The following is a 16,838-nucleotide window of genomic DNA, read 5'->3' as shown; positions in this document are numbered from 1 at the left end:
CGGAACCAATGGCTTCCCACACCCCATCGTTCATCTCAAACTTCCCCTCTCCGGAAACCATCTCCGGAACGCCCAAATCTTGTAACCCCACACTCCACACCCCCGGAATCCAGATCCGCCCTCCAACGTGTTTCCCCCCACGCCGCTAAATCACACGAACCCTCTTCCTCCCCTCACCCCGCGGAAAGACGATACTACTAGCCTTGAACGAAAATCAAACAAAGATCCGCAAGAGCAAATAAACTAATGTGTTCTTTTCTTTCAGACTCAGCTCGATGATGACTATATCCCGCCATTTCCGACGGCTTGAGTGAATAGGATAACCGTGATCCGGAAAGATGGAGCTGCCCTAGACAAAATCTCATCTGACTGTTTCTCCTCTGCGGAGCTCCCATCTTTCCTCCCCCCTCCCCCCTTGTCTCCTATCTCTTCTCTCATCTTCCTCCTCGTCTTTTTTCATCTCTTGCCACATCTTTCTTTCATTCTTTCTACACGAGCTTGTTCTCAAGCTCACTTTCCAGCAACAACTATATAGAACGAGCCAGCTCTCGCGCCTCCTACATCTCATCTTTCTCAGCATAATACACCACATATATATATACATACACACTCATCACACACATATATAATACAAACAACAGAACAAACGTACATGCCGGCAGCAACAACAACAACAACCATGGCAATAGTCAGCAAACCAACCCCCTCCCCCTCAACCTTCTCCATCGCCATCATCGGCGGTGGCATCGGCGGCCTCTCCATGGCCCTCTCCCTGTCGACCCAGATCCCCTCGCTCGGCAAGAACATCACCGTCTACGAGCAGGCCCCCGCGTACAAGGAGATCGGCGCCGGCATCGGCATCGGCGTCAACGCGAGCCGCATCCTCAAGCGCTACGGCGTCTACGCCGCCGCCAACGCCATCTCGGGCGACCGCAACGGCATCCACAGGAGCCTCCGCCGGTGGGACAATGGCGAGGAGATTGTCTCCGTCGGCGCCATGGACGATGACTCGAGCGACGGCGTGCGCCAGCTGAGCGTCCATCGGGCAGAGTTCTTGCAGGTCTTGTACGACCACCTGCGGGCCACGTCCGAGGCCCGCCTCGAGACCAACAAGCGCGCCGTCGAGATCGTCGACGACGACCCCAAGCTGGGCAAGACGACGGTGCGCTTCGCCGACGGCTCCAGCGCCTCGGCCGACCTCGTCATCGCCTGCGACGGCATCCACTCCAACGTCCGCCGCCAGCTCTCCAAGGGCGCAAACGACCTGCACCCGCGCTACTCGGGCCGCGTCTGCTACCGCGGCCTGCTGCCCATGGCCGCCGTCGAGCGCGACTGGCCCTACGACTCCTTCGCCGTCTCCTGGCTCGGCCCCGACCGCCACTTCCTCGTGTTCCCCATCTCCCGCAACAAGACGCTCAACGTCGTCGCCTTCGTCACCAAGCCCGAGGAGGAGCTCGGCGACCTGCGCGAGAGCTGGTCCAGCACCGCGCCCCGCGCAGAGGTCGAGGCCGAGTTCGCCGGCTGGGAGGAGACGGTGCAGCGCATCGTCCGCGCCATGGAGCCCAACCCGGGCAAGTGGAAGCTCAACGACCGCGAGCTGCTGGACCAGTGGGTGTATCTCGGCGGGAGAGTCGTCCTGAGCGGCGATGCTGCCCACGCCATGCTTCCTCACCAGGGTAAGGATGAAACCTGAGCCCCTACCTCTTAGTAGAATCCATCATTCCGTCAAAGATGTTTGTGTGACTGAAGCTAACCCCCGGGCATCTTCACAGGCTCCGGCGCCGGCCACGCCATCGAAGACTCCTTCGTCATGGGCCAAGCCGTCAAGGCCTTCTTCGAGAACCCCGCCCCGGGCCTCGAGACGTACATGAAGCTCTACCAGGAGACGCGCCTGCCGCGCGCCCAAAAGGCCCAGCTGACCTCCCGCCAGGCCGGCGACGTCTACGAGATGCAGGGGCCCGAGTTCGCCGGCCTCGTCTTTGAGCAGCGCCTGCAGGTCATCCACGACAAGTTCAAGGACCGCATGAAGTGGGTGTGGGGCCATGACCTTGAGGCCGACTTTAACGCAACGAGGACGCGACTGGGGATTTGATGGTGGAGGGGGGGGGGGCGGGAACAGTGTGACATTTCTGGTTGTTGATATTTGGCGTATTGAGTTGCTTGTACATGATATCATTTGGGTGTAGTTCTGCTGTCGACTTGTATTACTTACTTATACAGTAGTGGCATTGTATATAGAGCGAAATATAAGAATACGACTTACATGATGATATTCCATGAGACTGGATGAGCAGTCACGAAGATCATCACATGTATATAATCATCTCGAAGAGCATCTCGACTCTGTCAAATAACCTGATCACTATGACCAACATCAAACGTTCAGCGTCCACGTTACACATACAACCCATTCATCCCTGCGCCCAAGGATCCAGAAACCCAGGCCCCCACCCGCTGCTATCCAGCAAGGCGCTCTGGATCACCGCAAACTCGTCATCAAACCCGGCCCACATGAAGCCATCGGCCCCATACTCAACCGTCTGCTCCTGGTATCCATCCCCGCCATCATAGTTTACTCCGCCGTGTTCCTGGCCTTGATCTGTCATGGCTACAGATCCTTTACCGGTGCTTCCGCTCGTAGTCGAATCAATGTTGCTACTGCTCTGGTCGGAATCGGTCGCAGAGCTCGCCGTACGCGCTGGGCCGTATCCTGATGCGCCATCCTCCTTCGTTGACAGTGGCTGCTTACCGCGGACAGCTAATGGCGGTGCATTCGCGGAGAGCGTTCCAATCGCCTGCAACCGTGCTTGCAGCTGCTGAAAGGAGCGGACATAACGTGAAGCAAGGGGATGCATTTCCCCACCAACACGTTGCAAATGCTCCAAGCCTTGGCCAATGACGCTATCGATGTCCGACGACGGCGGTATGTCAATCTTTGCGCGCGAATAAGGGTCCAGGTGCTGGTAGACCAGCAGGACGCTCAAGGCTGTGAAGACGTCTATCCCGGGTTAACGATTATGAGCAATTGGCGTTGGCTTTGAGGGAGAGGGACATACAATGTGAGTTGTGCCATGAGGACGACAGCAGGTTGTGTTGCTGCAAGAGATGCACCTGGGTGATGGCATCGTATGCCGCCATGACACATCGGCGGATGCACAGATGCGCAAGATCCAGCTGGAAGGGATCAGATATGCGGCGTAAAATGTGGTAAAGCAGTGTCTGACGGTGGATAAGGAGTCGAATATGAAGAAAGCTAAGTGTGAAATTGCTCGGTCAGCCAACAACATCTTGAACCAGATGAAAAGCCATGACATACCGCATGAGCAAGACACTTCGCTGTCGCTCAAAGTGCCATTCTGGGTTATCCGAGTCCGCGCGCAAATGTGGAGGCAGCAGGCTCTGCCAAACTACCAGCTCGCCGTCCAGCTGGATCGACATGGCCAGAAGATCCGGCAAGTCAATCTTGATGCGAACTCTGTTCTCGCGACTTGCTGATGATGAGCTACTGCTGCCTCCAATGCTACCGCTGCTACTGGGCGTGTTGTCATACAACGTGTCGAGCACCTTGGCGAGCAAGCGGCATTGTGTCACAATGTGGTTGAAGAACTCAATCTTGGACGGGATATGGCTCGGCTGAGTGTAATTGGACGCCTCGTCGAGAAACTCGTCATCCACCGCAAGAGGCAGACCGACGCGAATGGCAGGAATGTCGTGAATCGTAGGGGGTCGCCCAACCTTGATGCTGACGAGGCGGTCGATGACGAAGCAACCCCACCACACTCGCTTGCGAATCTCCTGCTCGACAGTGTCATTTGTAAAGTTGGTAGAGTCAAGATAGAGCCCCAGCTCCTGCGCTGTGCGGATGGCCAGCCCGATGACGGTCCAGCAATGATTGAGCTCCAGCGAGCCGTGCAGATAGTGACTCATCAGCAGCAACGCCTGGACGAGTTCGATCCTGGCCTGCAATATGCTTGAAAAGGCCAGCACCTTGGCTCGTTTGAAGAAGCGGGCGCGGTCTGGCTTTGCTGAGGCTGAGCCGGCTGGGCTTCCATTGTAAGGCGGCCGAACCTGCGCATGCTCGCTACCAAACGCAAATACCATGTTGACGACCGCCAGCCAGGCCAAGTTGTTGGGGGCCGCCTCCTCGCCGCCCACATCTCTGCTGAGCCACAGCCGTGCATAACGCTGGCGGAATGTGCCCTCGTGTATATACGGATTCAGGGGGTGTCGATGTTTAAAATACGACGTCACCAGGCGGTCGGCCAAGGATCGTTGAGGCAGTTCGAACAAATCACTGCTCCCATGATTGTCCCCTATACCCCCGCCGATGCCCAGAAGTTCCTCGAACACGACTGTTGACGGGGACGACTCTGCCAGTGATTCGGAATTCAGGCCGGCACTGAGCCCAGATGCCTCGGCAATGCTTCTCCTCGCAGTGATAGCCGTTGCCGACTTCCCCGTCGTTGCTGTCGTGCTGGTAGTGGCGGTACCACCACTGCTGGCGCCGGTTGCCGGAGTCGCAGCAGCTGCCGAACTGCCTGCTGTAGCATCTGTGGTGTTTGGCGATGTCACCTTCGTAATGAAGTCGAAAGCTGATGACTCTCCAAAATACTCCCCCGGCAGGGCGGAATGACTACTCCTTGGTTGATCGCCACGTTGATTACTGTCAGACTGATGCTGCCGCTGTACAGCTGCCGTTGAGCGGTCACTGAATGATGCCATCCTATCATGTTGCTGACGAGGATAGGCCGAAGAACCCTCTGCCGTAGATGTAGGTGAGGAAAGGTTTGGATATTGCTGTTGCCTTGCACCATCACCCGGTTGCCGATCTAGGGATAGACGGGGAGCAAAGGGCGACTCTTTCGAGTATGTGCTTTCGAGACTGTGGATTGTGCACTTAGCTTGATGGTTCCATCTAGGAGAATGCTGTCAGACTTACGGCGAGTGAGAGCCCTGAGATTGCTGGGTGGCCAGATGCTCCTCGAGCATACGGTTCCGCGCTCGCAGATTCTCAATGTACCTGAGAAGAGTAAGAAAGGGGCCACGACAGGAGACAGCCAAGCAATGGCCATGGTGTCTTGCTGCTTGTTATGAAAGACAGATACGCATAAACGGTTCGAGATAGCGAGCATGAACAATTGACACAACAGACATACTCTTGCGTCACAGAGATCTTGGTGCGCTGAGGGCTGTAGACGCACTCCTGGCGCCGCTCCTTGCAGGGCCCACAAGACGGCCGCTCGCCATCGCAGCGGTTCTTCTTCGTGCGACAGAGGTTGCAGGCATATCCAATCCGGCGTCGCTTAGGAGGAGGCTGCTGCTGCTGCTGCTGTTCCTTTTGCTTTTGCTGGTTGTGAGAAGACGAGGCTGATGATGAAGAGTGCAAGCCGAGGTCTGGATGTGGCTGTGATTTCGGTGGTTGCGGCTGTGGCTGGTGTTGGGACTGAGTGTGAGACGGCGGCTGTGGCTGGGGCGGGCCATATGCCGGCACGTGCGACACGTGCTGATGCTGGCCCCTCCCGGCCTCGACGGAAGGCGTGGGAAACGCGGCGGCGGGCGATGCAGCCATTCAGGTCAGCAGGGAGACGCGGACGCTCTCCACTGCGCAATTTCTGGGCAGAAGCAGACAGGGAGAGGGAAAGGGTGAGGTGAGCGGACAGGAGATCCGGGGAGCTTCTCGATCGGAGTACGGAGTCGAGGGTTATAAATGGCAAGACGCGGTGACGGGGCGACCTAATTCCCCAGGCCGCGCTAAAAGAACAGGCGGTGCGGGGGAGCTGCTGGGGCTTGCACGCTGGGCTAGCGGGCATTCTTCAGTGGCAAATTAGCGCTCAGCCCTTCTGCTGGGCTGCGCGCTACAGGGGGGTTGCAGCGCTATAGCGAGATCGGTCTTGGCCATTGAGGGTCTACGCCAAGGCGCGGCCGTCAGGCCGCATCTGCCGAGATGCACTCATGCACGCCGTGCAGGAATCAAATCTCAAGATGCAGTTGAGCGTCAATGCCACCGTTGCATGCTTTATGCTGCGATATCAGGCTCAACTACGATGCTACGCTCTCGTCTCGCTCACACGGAGTTCTTGTACAGCTTGTTGTTCTTCACCTCGGCCACCCACAGCGGCCACGGCTTCGCAGCCCCCGCCATCGCCGTCTTGCCCGCATCGTGAGCCTCCCTCTCGCTGAAGAAGCGCACCTCCTCCGCCAGCCCAATCGCCGCCCTCTGCACCTGCGCGTTCTGGATCGTGTATATGCTCTTGCACACCGCCATCTCGATGCTGTCCGCCGTCACCACGAAGCCGTGCCCACGCATCAGCGCAGCCGGATACTTGGGCAGCCCCTCGCCGTCAGCCGGTCCCAGCGTCTTGGCCAGCGCTGCGCCCATCTCCGTGCTCCGGACGAGCATGTCGTGACTTGCTGAGACCGATGGGTTCTCGCGATACACTGTTGCGGCGTCGAATACGGGCACGGCGGTCCCCAGGAAGCCGGCCATGTGGAAGCACGCCCGCAGGGCGACCGACGATATGGAGAACGGGATGACTTCGAGTGAGTGCGAGTGCACAACTGCCTGGACCTTGGGGTATGCCTTGTAGATTTCTGAGTGGATGAAGCGCTCAGAGAAGCCTGTGATGGTATCCAGTCAGCCGCTATGCCGTGGACTTGTATCCCGACAGACGAATGGAACCGACCTTTGGGTGCGTCTTTCTGCAGGGCTTCGCCGCTCTCGACATTGTACAATACCATGTCCTCCGTCGACGACACGAGGGCCGGCGCCATGTACCGCGCCATCATGAAGACTGTCTCGCTCAGGCGCACGGACAGGTGGCCATACGCGTCCACGACGTTGTAGCGGTGCAGGATGTGGCATCCGTAGACATACTTGCGGATGAGCTCCAGTTCATCACGACGCGATATGCCGTTGCTTTTGCTGCCGACGTTTGCAGCCATGTTTCTCTGGTATGTGACGCTTCCAAAGAGCACTCTCTCTCACGGTACGCGAAACACAAAACACGAGACACGAGAGACAGACTCAGCTACGCGTATTCTCCCGCCTATATGTGAGATATGATGAGAGAGTGGCTTGAGCCGAGGTCAGACGGTGCTTCTAGATGGTTTCCAGGCCTGACGCAAAGCCGGCGGTCGGGCAATAAGTAGATGCGTAGACTGTTCAACAACATCTCTCGAAACCTTATCACGGTGTTTTGTTGATTCCGACCGAAATCGTATTAGCATTCGTCAACGACGACGTGTAAGACCTAACTGAATACCGATTCGAAGCCGGGGAGATAAGAGCGAAGAGAGACGCGGGGCCGGAGACGAGATCCGCGAAGCTAGCCGAAGCGGGCCATGTCGCCGTGGGGAGGATACTATCTCCATGACTATCACGACTACACGTAGAGACTACAACTTTGATGCCTATTGAGAGAAAGAGTAAAGCAGCGAGGAGTGGAGATGGAATGTCAGAATCTGGGGAATCTGGGGTTATCTCGAGTCTCAGACATTGGTTGAGGCTGATGCGGGGGCTGCAGGTTGGGGCTCCGAGGTCGGTTTCACATGCATGTGCTCGCATACAACATTTCTCTCCTCACTTACACGCGTAGGTAGGGCTGGGGCCTGTGGCAAGTAGACCGGCAGTTGTGGTATTTCGTGCTGCTAGCATTGTGATTGTTTAGAGAGAGAACAGATGATTCATGTTATTGAAGTCAAATTACACATGATGAAGGGCACTGGTTTACAATCAAGTACAACCATACCGCCTCTTCCCAGGATCCAGTCTTAAGCCACGACATACAGCATTCTTACAAGAGCAATATCCCTGTGCTGAACCACATCTCTCAGTTTCTGTCAGCCCAGCCAGCCCCTTTTATTTGGCAGCACAGAACTCAGCCAACGGCCCATGCTGATTCCCAGTCACACACGCCCACAAGTTCTCATGCGAATCCCGTATAACCGCCGCCCCAACAAGCCCTTGACAGAGCGCCCCCGTCTTCAAAAAAGCCTGTATGGCCGCGGCGAAGTCCTTCACCGGCCCATTGCCCTTGGTCACCGTCCTGCACCAGAGGTCATTGTTACCGACCCGCTCCAGCGTCGGCCCCGTGTTGTGCTGCGCAGTGTCGAGAATCTTCAAGACCCGGGGGTCCTTTTTGACATCGGGTCTCTTGCAGACGTGAATGTGGAACTGCTCGTGCGTCCTCGACCGGACCGAGTTGAGCGCCAGCGCCTCGCTGCCAGGGCTGTAGTTCTTTTGCGCAAACAGCCACCCTTCCTCGTATCTTGCCGGATCGTTGGCCATCTCTAGGATACCAGGGAGGATATCCGTCGTGGTGACGAGCTTCTCGTCCTTGGGCGTCAGGAACCACACCTGCTTGCCGTTTGGCTGCACCGTTCCCTCGTGAACGCAGCCGGACGGGCCCTTGATGCAGTCGCACAGCGTATGGAACCAAAGCCCACATCCTTGGCAGAGCTTGTCATTGTCGGTGCATCCGGGGAAGTAGCTGTTGGTATGCCTGTTTGGAACGTCCAAGTGGCAGGTCTTGGCTTGCGTGAAGCAGCCGTTGTAATGAGGTCGGCAGCGGCAGCCTGCAACGTCCATGGTGTGGATCTGGTTCATGTCGCAGTAAGGAAGCAGTTTTGGCGATGGCTTTGCTTGCGGTTGCGCCTGTATAAGCGTTGCAACGGCGGATAAGAGGATAAGTAGGCACTTGATTGATGGACCCATGGTGTCGTGAATTGATTGCACTGAGTGTGTATAGATATCTTTGAGAGTCCTTGATGTCAAGAACACAGACTGAGAAGAACTGAGGCCACACCGCTTCGTCCATGCCCCTTCTGTAATTGCCATTTATACCTGTAGACGCTCCCATTTTAGTCATCCCATTTGCAGTCAGATTAGGAGCATCTTTTTGCATATCTGCATCTTGGCCTGGAATGCCCGAGCTTAGGAGAATCCAGCACTTGTCTCCATCTCCTTAGTCTCCTCAATTCTTTCGTCAGAGGTTATTGCTACCAGCCCTGCCCGCGTCAAAGAGCCAATGCCTTTCGTGGGATTGTGCCATAGTGCATGCCTTGGATCAGAATGGCCAGCAACAGCTGATTCTGCTGGCATGCACTGCCAGTGTCAAATGTGTAGTTTCGGATGTCGAGGGTTTCGGGCGAGTCAGCAAACGACGGATGAGATGTCGAGTTCAACATACCATTTCCATGTGAAACCCCGTACTGTAGTGCAAACCATATGGGCTGAGTGCTGTCTAGGCCGGGGCTTAAAGTCTAACGTCTCTTCATAACTCAATCTATCACATCCGCCGATGGGCCGATTTCGTGGCTGCCGCAGCTATCAAATTAGTTTCCCCGATACGCCCAAGTCAGGCATTGTTTTGGCTCTCTCGCAAGGTCAGTAACATAACACAGAATAATATTAGGAATGGCGAACATTAAACTCTCATACAGGCTCCGAATAGAATAGTAACCGAGGGTTATACATTGCCTGATGAGCGTCAGCGATAAGACTTGTCCTTTCCAACATACAGACATTAATGGTATGCGAGAATACATAATGAGATCGTCTCGAGGCTTAGGACGACTCAGACTATTCACGAGGAATCAATCCATCTAGACTTCCCAGGCTTTCAGTTCAACAATCACGAGAAAACTCCAAAGTTCTGTCATACCTTTCTACAATTCCTTTTCCTAATCCATCGATGACCGATGCAGCTCCTCGCTATCTAGACGCCGAGCTGAAACAGAGTTCACTTAGCTCTCGTCCAAGAGTTGCATATCTCCGAAACCAGAGTCATCTCTCGTGGTAAACTCAAGCCAGGTTACTGCACTTCGATGTCTGTGCATCCGCGCGCCTGAAAAGCGAAGCGCCCAATCAAGTGGTTATTGAAGTGGTTCGCAAATCGAGATCATGTATGCAAGGCATGGAAAAGAGGCAGAGCATGAAAGGTTGCGCTTCCAGATTTCAATGCGCTAATGCGCAGTTGAGCAGTTACCCTTATGCTAAGCATCGGATGTTCAAGATGCCCATGAAAGAACTTCATGAAAGATGATCCATCTGCAGTCAACGGCTATTGATTGAAACAAGGAGTTCATCACCGGAAAGTCGCGAGTTCTGCTTTGGAACGGCACTTGCCAGTAAGCTTATAGCAGTCAATAAGGGACAAGTCCAACAACTCGAAGCGAGGTGGCTTCCGTAGCTCAGTTGGTTAGAGCTTCGTACTAATACTCAAGCTTCCAAGCTCAGTGTTGGTAATGCGAAGGTCGCAGGTTCAAGCCCTGCCGGGAGCAAAGCTCTAGTGCCATCCGATCGTTCCTTTTTTTCTTTTTTTCCCTCTCTTTCTCTCTTTCACTTCCTTCGTCCTGTGTGTTCTTTTTGGTCTTTCTTCATCCTCTTGTGTTCTTCACTTGTGTTCCTGGTGTTTTACTGCGATTGCAGATCCTTCTGTGCTCGATGCTACCTATAGATGCCCGCCTACCCGTTGGTGCTGATTGCTTACAGTGTTCGTTGCGCAAACCCGCCTTGCCGAGGCGCGGCGGAGAGAAGTCGTACGCAAGAGCGACAACGAAGGCACGTTAGGTGTATTCAAGATAGAGTCGGTCAAGTAAACAACACGATGTTCATTGCCCTATGGGTCAAGACTCGTAAGAATCATATAACATGCATGAACAATGAAGCCCCTCGACTGCTTGTTTCCCAGGCCAGCTGTAACCCAGCTTCCCAGTACTAGAAGCATCTATCCATCAGCTATTCCCGCCAAACAATGCGATGGCACAACAACAAGAGAAGCCTCAGTTGCCACGCGTCAGCCCTCCAACTAGAACCGGCAACTGATCAGCGAATGACGCCTGGAGGCTGTCATGAGTGGTGGAGAACCCGTTGAAGCAAAACTTGGTATGTACGGCTTTTCAAGCCACTATTTCCAGGTTTTGGACTACTTGTTGCCGGCCTCCGAGATGGGAAAGCCAAGCCCCTTCTCACAAGCCTCACTGTACATACATACAACTTGGTTCCTTTGCCCACACAAACCAAGGGACATCCCAATGTCACCACCCCCCTGTCGAAGGGAACTTGTGCTAATTCCGCAATCAGCATGCAATTAGATTGCAGTGTGCCCCAGTGTGCTCTATTCCTACTTGCAGTAGTGCATCGGTCGATGGCATACATACAGTGACTGCCCTATTACTGCTCAGCTGTTTTAAATAGATGAGAGCCTCAACGTCATTTCTGGAAACCGTGGGCGTGACGTCATGAGATGGCCTCTTTTGCTTGATCCTTTCAGCTGGTTATGAAGACCGGATTTCAACTCGCGATGGCTTCTTTTCCTTTCCCTTTTGTGCAATTGCCAGTGCCAGTACCCTGAATAACCAACTAGCTCCCCCCGTAACAATCTTCATCTCCCGCCTCCCATCACAACTCACAAAGTGCGTATGTCGTTTCCCCCCGGTATAAACCCAAGCAACAATCACCATATCACCTAACTAACACGGCCCTCAAAACACAGCCAACAACAACAATCTTTTGTCTTTAAAACACAAAAAACCGCCCAACATGCCCGCAATGAACGACTGGCTCCGCGACGACCTCCTCGGCAAGGAAAACGACCTCTGCACGGCCCTCACGTCGGCCAACCCGGCCCCCGCCGTCCTCAAGCTCTGCGCCCCGGACGCCGCCCTCATGTTCCCCCACAAGGACATCATCTCGCCCGAGGACGAGGAGGCCTTCCACGACGCCATGCAGCCGCCCTTCCACCGCTTCGACGACTACCAGGTCGAGGACATGCGCGCCCACTTCATCGGCCTCATGGGCGGCGTCGTCACCTACAAGATCCGCGCGTCTAGGGGCAAGGAGAAGTACCGCGCCACCGCGTCGTCGACGTGGAACCAGGGCGCCGATGGGGAGTGGCTGCTCGTTGCGCATTCCGAGACGCCGCTGTAGATTTTCGGGGGGGACATTTTGGATTTGTGGTGGTGATTGTTGGCTTCGGTTGTTTATTATGGCGTGATTTCTGTCACTGTTTTCTTGGATCATGTTTTATACGACTTATTAACGAACGTCCTCGGCGCGTCAAATTACGAGGCAATGCGATGATTCTATAGCTACTTTCAAATACGCATTTAATACCTCCATAACACCAACAGTAGCAAAGTCTAATCACACCACATTCACAGAGCTTCAGCATCGTGGCATCTCTATACCAACGGCAACTTATCTTGCATATCCATTTCACATTAATTGCCTTCTTGGTATCGGATAAATGCAAAGGGGACACAGATGTAATACCCAACATAAATAAATGGCTTTCCTCGTCATCATCAAACGACAACAGTCTTTCCACCTCCCCATTCTCAACTTCCCCCATCATATGTAAACTGCTCAATGAGACTCAAAAACTGATACTTCCAGCGGTTCCCTCGCCTCCTGCGGCAGCTTCAACCCGTCCGGGTACGTGTTTAGCGCCTGCCGCACGCCCAACTCCCGGCCAATGTAAAAGAGGAGGCCCTCCGCGGCGAGTCGCTGCTCCGGCCGGCAGATGCTCATGATGTACACGGCAATCAGCGGCCATATGACCCGCAATGCATCAAAGACGTCCTTGGGCGATTTCTCCTTGCTATTGGACAGAGGCCCAAGCACGCGAGGCACGCTCTCCAAGATGCCCTGCGCCGCGTTCTGCGCCGTCCGGAAGCAGTACTTTCGATCCTCCTTGAGCTGCTCGAGGGGGACCTGACACGGGGCGTAGTGGGTGAGGAAGTTGATGAGGAGATGTATGCCTTGGTACCCCTTGACGATGGCGGACTGGTACAGGCTGATTGCGTACACCTCCAGGACGTGATTTCCGATGGGATTCGATTCTCGCCAGTCTTCAAACTCTTTTTCAGCAGCCCTCATCTGACCAAAAAGATCGGGATATTCTCTAGAAGCGGCCGGAAAGTCGCGACGTCGGAGGAAATTGAAGATGCGAGCTTGCACACTGCAGACCTTGATGATGAACTGTGAAATGGCCACCCCCAGGCCCTCTCCTGGGTGCGCTGGCAGCGCTGCTTTTATTGCGCTGAGCCATTCTTCTGACTCTGCGGGGCACTCTGTGTTACTGATGAGCGCCTGGATTTGCTGTACGCGATTTCGAAGTCAGAAATGCGAGGACACTTTTATGATGGGCTTATGTAGACATACCACCATGCTGTAGGCAGGCCAGAAAGCCATGCGGCCATGGTTTGTAGATAGAGGCGCGGTGCCTCTCGCTTTGAGGATGCTGTACAGACCTCGGGCATGTAGATGCCATGGACTGAGAGTTTCAGTGCGAGAAAGGGAGCCAACGAGCAACTATCGCGTGTAAGGTCCTGATCTCAAGTACTTCATTTCGTATGGCTGGGGACTGGGCTGCTGTTTACCTCGTAATTGGTGAGAAGCCACACGGTGGCGAGAATGTCATCTCGCTGAGGGCCCTCGGGCGTCTTGAGCGCCTCGCTCACCAACTTCAGCGTCTTGCCCAGGTAGGTTCCCAACTCGCGCTGCGTCTCCAGATGGGCGTCCCTGTACAGCGACGTCGGGTACTGCAGGTTGGTCACGTATGTGCGGGAGAAGAGATGCGCGGCCCAGATGAGCGGCCCGTCGTCCGCAAAGTTGAGGTACATGTTCTTGATGAAGTCGAGATTGGAGTAGACATTGAGCACGATGGGCACCGAGTGAGACGTCCAGTGCTCAAACACGGGCAGGGTGAGCCTCGGCGCCGCATGGTAGTTGACGCCGTCGACCAGGACGAGGCCCGTCGAGGTGTTGATGATAAAGTCTCCATTGGGGGCGAGCTCCGGCAGCGGATCCGAGTCGGCCAGCGAAGAGGAAGAGGAAGAAGACGAGGACGAGGACGGTGTCTCACCGGGGCCGGGGGACTGAATCTGCGGCTGCGTCAAGGCCTGGCGCTTCTTGCGCTTCCTGACGACGGTGGGATCGGCGTTGCGGAAGACGAGCTCCTGCTGGTCCCGATAGCCCGGGCACTGGGCGCCGTACTTGGTGCATCGCTGGCAGGCGGGACGGGCGAGGTCGCACTGCAGGGGACGGAGTCAGCACGCAATACGTTGTGAGATGGATTGCCATGGGACGGGACGGGACGGGCCAAGCAGACGGAGGCTGTTGGTTTGTTCAGCTCTGCTAGACTGCCAAGAGCATGTATGGACGGGCCACCTGGTGACACACACACACACACACAGAAGAGACAGACAGAGAAGAGACCAACAGCATCGCATCGACAGATCTTCCAGAAGGGCCGTAGACCCACTCCAATGCTGCGTTGGACACGGACACTTTATATAAGACGCTCGTGTGTGTCATGCGTGCTTCAAGCAAGTATATCGAGTTGGCGCAGAGTACATCCCATCTCATCTCATCCCATCTCATCTCATGGCACATCACATCAGCTCCAACTGACCTTGACTCGCCGCTGGCGGCACAAGTGACAATCCCGGCTCGGTCTGCCTGTGTTGGGCATGGCTCTCACGTCTCACTCTCGCGCTGAGTCGCTCACAGCATCGGCATCAACAGGTCACGAACAAGGGGAACACAACGAAAAGGATGGAAGCCCGGCTGCAAGTTTTAGGCAATTGTCGCCTGGGAGGCCTCGTCTGGAATCTCTTTCGAAGAGTCGTGACAGAAAGAGGAAAAGCCATTCGAGCGGCCCGCCGGTGACGAAACAGGCGGTCTAGAGGGCCAATCAGACCAATCACAGACGCCGGTGCCGCGGGGGAAGGCACGTGAGGGGCCGCGCAGCCTCTGGAGGATGATGAATGCGAGGGTACGCCATCCTTGGACATTGGATCTGATGTATCTATCCGACATCAACATCCTCTTGTACTGTTTATCTGTACAGTACTTTCGAACCATCACTTTCTTCTTCTTCATCAGACGACGCGTCTACAGACACACGGCCCAACATCCCCAGCCCGTCAATACGCAACCAAACCCCTCCCCCAGCCGCAGCATCTCATCCCACCCTACCTATCAAGCACCTCAAACCCCAAATCTCCCAGTCCCTCCAATCAGCCACACAACAAGCCTCAAGCCCATCCCGCCATACGAAAAAAACACGCCCCCCAACACCTCACCTTTTCTCACGAAGAGCGAAACAAACACCGTACCCCTTTTGCCTGCTCCAGCCACCAGTTTCCTAATTCGGCCATCCCCTCGCATCTGAATGGCTGGCGTCTCAACATGAACACAATCTAACCCCACACTCCTGACAAACCCTCGGGACAGATCTTAAGACAGTTCTTGCTAGTATCCCCTTCTCATCTGTGCCCTTTTTCTCTTCTCTTACATCAACCTTCACTTAATACACGCCTCATTACATCCCACCACAACGAAACCATGGCAACGCCTCCTCACTACACCCAACGAAAAGACCTCTTCCCCATGCAAGGCGGCTGCCCCTGCGGCCACATCCGCTACCAGCTCGCCCTGCCGCCCCTCCTCGTCCAGACCTGCCACTGCACCCTCTGCCAGCGCCAGACCGGCTCCGCCTTTGCCGTCAACGCCATCGTCGAATCCTCCGCCATCTCCCTCCTCCCGTCCGCCGCCGCTCCTCCCGCCGCGCCCCTCAGCAAGGCCGATGCGCAACAAGCATCATCCTCCTCATCATCATCATCCTCGCCATGCGGCATCCTCCCCGCCTTCGCCGAAGCCACAAACCCAACCGCACCACCGCAAACATCATCATCATCTCCCCCATCATCGAATTCAATCCCAAACCCCATAAAGATAACCCTCCCAACCCAATCCACCATCGGCCAAACCCAATCCCAGTGCCCCCGCTGCCACGCCCCCCTCTGGAACGCCTACGCCGACCTCGGCCCCCACGGCATCTACCTCCTCGTCGGCACCCTCGACGCGCCCTGGGAACTGCCTCCGGACGTGCACATCTTCGTCCGCAGCAGCCGCAGGGATCTCGTCGCCCTCACGGACGGGAAGCCCCAGTTCGAGGGGCAGTACCCGGATCGGGCTGCGTTTTACAGGCCCGAGGTCAAGGAGAGGGCTGAGCGGTTGGCGGAGAAGCAGAAGGAGTGGAGGCAGATGATCAGGGCTGCGTATAAGGCCCGGTTTGCAAAGGCCAAGATCTAGTTGGGTGTGTATGATTGTTGTCTCCGTCTCTTCATTTCCCGAAGAAAGCAGAATGTTGGTAGGATATACATGTGAAATGAATAACGGCTTCAAAGTGACACTGTTACTTGCTTGCGCACACATAGGGAGTTGAGTGAGTTGAGTAATCTTGTTCATTACTTTACTATTAGAATCGAATCTCCAAACGTGTCGACAACTCATGCTCTAAAGAAATCGGGGTATTCATCCATCTCCTGCAGCTGCAATTCATCCCATCTTCTTTCTCCGCTCATAGATACCGCCATCGAATGAGAACAACAAGTCATTCCGCCAGAACAAGGCAGAAAAAACCACAAAAGGCAAGATAAAATCGACAAGCCTCAGAAACCATAGAAAGCATCAAACAAAACCCACTGCCCAAATCTTGCAGTGAAATATATTCCAGCAATGAAAACTCTCTGATTTATCCCAAAAAAAATATCTCGACGTCTTTTTTATATGGTGTATGATAATTATGTTTGTTGTTCCTCTGCTGTGAAGCATGGGTTGTGTAACGCGTGCCAAAAAAAGAAAGGTTAATGTCTGCCATCTTTGTCTTTTTTTTCTGTTCATATATCGTCTTGATATTCGACCAAAAGGATCCAGTGCCAACGTATGCGCGCATTCAAGGAAAAGGTTCATGCTAATGTACCCAAAAAGGAGAGAAAGAAAGATACGCTTTATCGAAAGATGTGTGTTTCGCCAACGCCTGCTGAGT

General features: G+C 54.8%; 7 protein-coding genes and 1 non-coding gene across 8 annotated transcripts; 4 read left to right on the top strand and 4 right to left on the bottom strand.

Annotated features, from left to right (window-relative positions):
• Positions 1-679: 679 nt before the first annotated feature.
• BBK36DRAFT_1166156 (FAD/NAD(P)-binding domain-containing protein) lies at positions 680-2,092 on the top strand (the record flags this gene model as incomplete). The annotated part of the gene is made up of 2 exons (XM_024894868.1): positions 680-1,676; positions 1,773-2,092. The coding sequence occupies 2 exons, from the start codon at positions 680-682 to the stop codon at positions 2,090-2,092; spliced, it is 1,317 nt and encodes a 438-aa protein (XP_024753264.1).
• A 319-nt stretch (positions 2,093-2,411) lies between these two features.
• BBK36DRAFT_1598 (N-terminal binuclear Zn cluster-containing/DNA binding domain-containing protein) lies at positions 2,412-5,569 on the bottom strand (the record flags this gene model as incomplete). The annotated part of the gene is made up of 5 exons (XM_024897693.1): positions 2,412-2,998; positions 3,057-3,253; positions 3,317-4,882; positions 4,940-5,020; positions 5,157-5,569. The coding sequence occupies 5 exons, from the start codon at positions 5,567-5,569 to the stop codon at positions 2,412-2,414; spliced, it is 2,844 nt and encodes a 947-aa protein (XP_024753263.1).
• A 495-nt stretch (positions 5,570-6,064) lies between these two features.
• On the bottom strand, positions 6,065-6,942 carry BBK36DRAFT_1156493 (arad-like aldolase/epimerase; the record flags this gene model as incomplete). Its single annotated transcript, XM_024893932.1, has 2 exons — positions 6,065-6,618; positions 6,684-6,942. The coding sequence occupies 2 exons, from the start codon at positions 6,940-6,942 to the stop codon at positions 6,065-6,067; spliced, it is 813 nt and encodes a 270-aa protein (XP_024753262.1).
• A 916-nt stretch (positions 6,943-7,858) lies between these two features.
• On the bottom strand, positions 7,859-8,713 carry BBK36DRAFT_1596 (hypothetical protein; the record flags this gene model as incomplete). The annotated part of the gene is made up of 1 exon (XM_024897687.1): positions 7,859-8,713. One exon carries the CDS (start codon positions 8,711-8,713, stop codon positions 7,859-7,861), a length of 855 nt encoding a protein of 284 aa, XP_024753261.1.
• A 1,467-nt stretch (positions 8,714-10,180) lies between these two features.
• Positions 10,181-10,281, top strand: BBK36DRAFT_t32. The gene has a single exon. It is a non-coding gene; the product is annotated as a tRNA-Ile (tRNA).
• A 1,261-nt stretch (positions 10,282-11,542) lies between these two features.
• BBK36DRAFT_1110706 (hypothetical protein) lies at positions 11,543-11,929 on the top strand (the record flags this gene model as incomplete). The annotated part of the gene is made up of 1 exon (XM_024889613.1): positions 11,543-11,929. One exon carries the CDS (start codon positions 11,543-11,545, stop codon positions 11,927-11,929), a length of 387 nt encoding a protein of 128 aa, XP_024753260.1.
• A 438-nt stretch (positions 11,930-12,367) lies between these two features.
• BBK36DRAFT_1110857 (N-terminal fungal transcription regulatory domain-containing protein) lies at positions 12,368-14,477 on the bottom strand (the record flags this gene model as incomplete). The annotated part of the gene is made up of 5 exons (XM_024889638.1): positions 12,368-13,102; positions 13,166-13,315; positions 13,384-13,692; positions 13,753-14,037; positions 14,418-14,477. The coding sequence occupies 5 exons, from the start codon at positions 14,475-14,477 to the stop codon at positions 12,368-12,370; spliced, it is 1,539 nt and encodes a 512-aa protein (XP_024753259.1).
• Positions 14,478-15,364: 887 nt separating this feature from the next.
• On the top strand, positions 15,365-16,090 carry BBK36DRAFT_1087147 (hypothetical protein; the record flags this gene model as incomplete). The annotated part of the gene is made up of 1 exon (XM_024888972.1): positions 15,365-16,090. A coding segment is annotated over one exon (726 nt), but the record flags the coding sequence as incomplete, so codon positions are not given.
• Between the last annotated feature and the right edge of the window lie 748 nt (positions 16,091-16,838).

The sequence above is a fragment of the Trichoderma citrinoviride genome (assembly GCF_003025115.1).
Source record: "Trichoderma citrinoviride strain TUCIM 6016 unplaced genomic scaffold BBK36scaffold_2, whole genome shotgun sequence".
Lineage (NCBI taxonomy): Eukaryota > Fungi > Ascomycota > Sordariomycetes > Hypocreales > Hypocreaceae > Trichoderma > Trichoderma citrinoviride.
Note: the sequence above shows the minus strand (reverse complement) of the source record. Positions and strands in the feature narration are given on the sequence as shown.